The 1,457-nt window shown below is 39.5% G+C and overlaps 1 protein-coding gene across 1 annotated transcript; it reads right to left on the reverse strand.

Annotated features, from left to right (window-relative positions):
* Positions 1–328: 328 nt before the first annotated feature.
* On the reverse strand, positions 329–1,238 carry LOC132166912 (transcription repressor OFP13). The gene has a single exon (XM_059577771.1). The coding sequence runs from the start codon at positions 1,036–1,038 to the stop codon at positions 361–363; it is 678 nt and encodes a 225-aa protein (XP_059433754.1). The 5' UTR covers positions 1,039–1,238; the 3' UTR covers positions 329–360.
* Between the last annotated feature and the right edge of the window lie 219 nt (positions 1,239–1,457).

The following is a 1,457-nucleotide window of genomic DNA, read 5'->3' on the forward strand; positions in this document are numbered from 1 at the left end:
TTTCATACCTCAATATATTGTCAGTTTATCAATTTTTAACCTACTAATATTAATAAAAAAGGAAGAAAAAAAAAGTGATACATTAAAAGCTAAGGCATTAATTACCATCTTTTCTGCCTCATTAATCTCATTCTGACCCTCATGGTAAATAAAGTTAAAATAGAGAGTTGAATATGGTTAATACTTTGACGTCTAAGCTACCTTTCAAGGGCCAATTAAAATAGATATTGCATTTAAAAGTAATTAATGTAAGTTGGAAAGATAGAGAGAGCTAGCATTTCATTTCTCAATATATTGTCACTTTTTTAACCTACTAATATACAAAAAAAAAAAAAAAAAAAAAAATGATCACATTAAAAGCTAAGACATGACCATCTTCTCTACCTCATCAATCTCAATCTGACCGTTAGATGAACATAATGGAGAGCAAGAGAAAGAAGAGACAGCAGAAGAAAAAGACGTTGAATCAGAAGAGGAATTGGTGGTAGCAGCAGCAAGAGCAACAAGCAGATCTACAAAAGCTCCGACAATAAACCCATGGTTCTTCTTACGGTTGACCCGCAAATACCACCCGAGAAGCTCCTCCAAGCACTCCCAATCTTTCAGCCCATGAGACTCCACCATCTCCTCCATAGACCGCCGGAAATCAACGTACGGATCCTCCGACTCCATCGCCAAAACCACGCTCTCCTTGAACGGAAACCCGCCGGCTTTCGCCTTCTCTAGAATCGAGCTAGTGTCGCCCGGCTCGAAGAACAGCCTCTCCGACTGGACCCCACGTATCACCATCTCCAACGACTTGCCGCAGAAGTCATCCGACTCAGCTGAGTCGTGGCTCGCCGACTCGGACGAGTTCGTGAACCATGACGTGGAGTACTCGGGCGTTTCCACCCCATGATCAAAGAAAACCGAGTTGACTGTCTTGAAAATGTTGTCGTCGGTACCTCGGAAAGAGAGTGTCTTGGGGTGGTTACACAAGGGCCATTGCCATGGCTGCTGCTTTGTTTCTTTGTTCTTAAACAGAGAAGGCAGCTTCATGATGTTTTTTTTTTTTTGTCTTTCTTTCTTTTTTTTGGAATGGTTTTCTGGGATTGGGGAATAATATGGGTGCCTGTTTTTCCTTAAGAGATGGTATTAATGGGATTCAGAAGGGGGTTTTGAATGTGATATTTAAAGGAGGGGTGATAGGAAGTGAGGGAAGATGGAGGAAATGGGACCGGTAGGGGCTTTTACTTGTGTGCAGTCAATTGTTGGTTTGGAGAATTTAATGTTATTTAATGCCCCCTCACACCAACTGAAATAACTGTGGATTTTTATTTTTTATTTTTTGAGTTATTCAATAAATTGAGGAAAATTCTTTTGTTACTAATGTCACAATTTTTCATTGTTTATGCACCAACTAACCTCTAATGCATATATTATGACAACTAAAGCTGTCAATTTGTAAAATTGACTTT

The sequence above is a fragment of the Corylus avellana genome, chromosome ca1, assembly GCF_901000735.1.
Source record: "Corylus avellana chromosome ca1, CavTom2PMs-1.0".
NCBI classification, from domain to species: domain Eukaryota; kingdom Viridiplantae; phylum Streptophyta; class Magnoliopsida; order Fagales; family Betulaceae; genus Corylus; species Corylus avellana.

Coding starts and splice junctions, on each gene's coding strand:
- LOC132166912 (XM_059577771.1), bottom strand. CDS start 1,038: ATGAAGCTGCCTTCTCTGTTTAAGAACAAAGAAACAAAGCAGCAGCCA.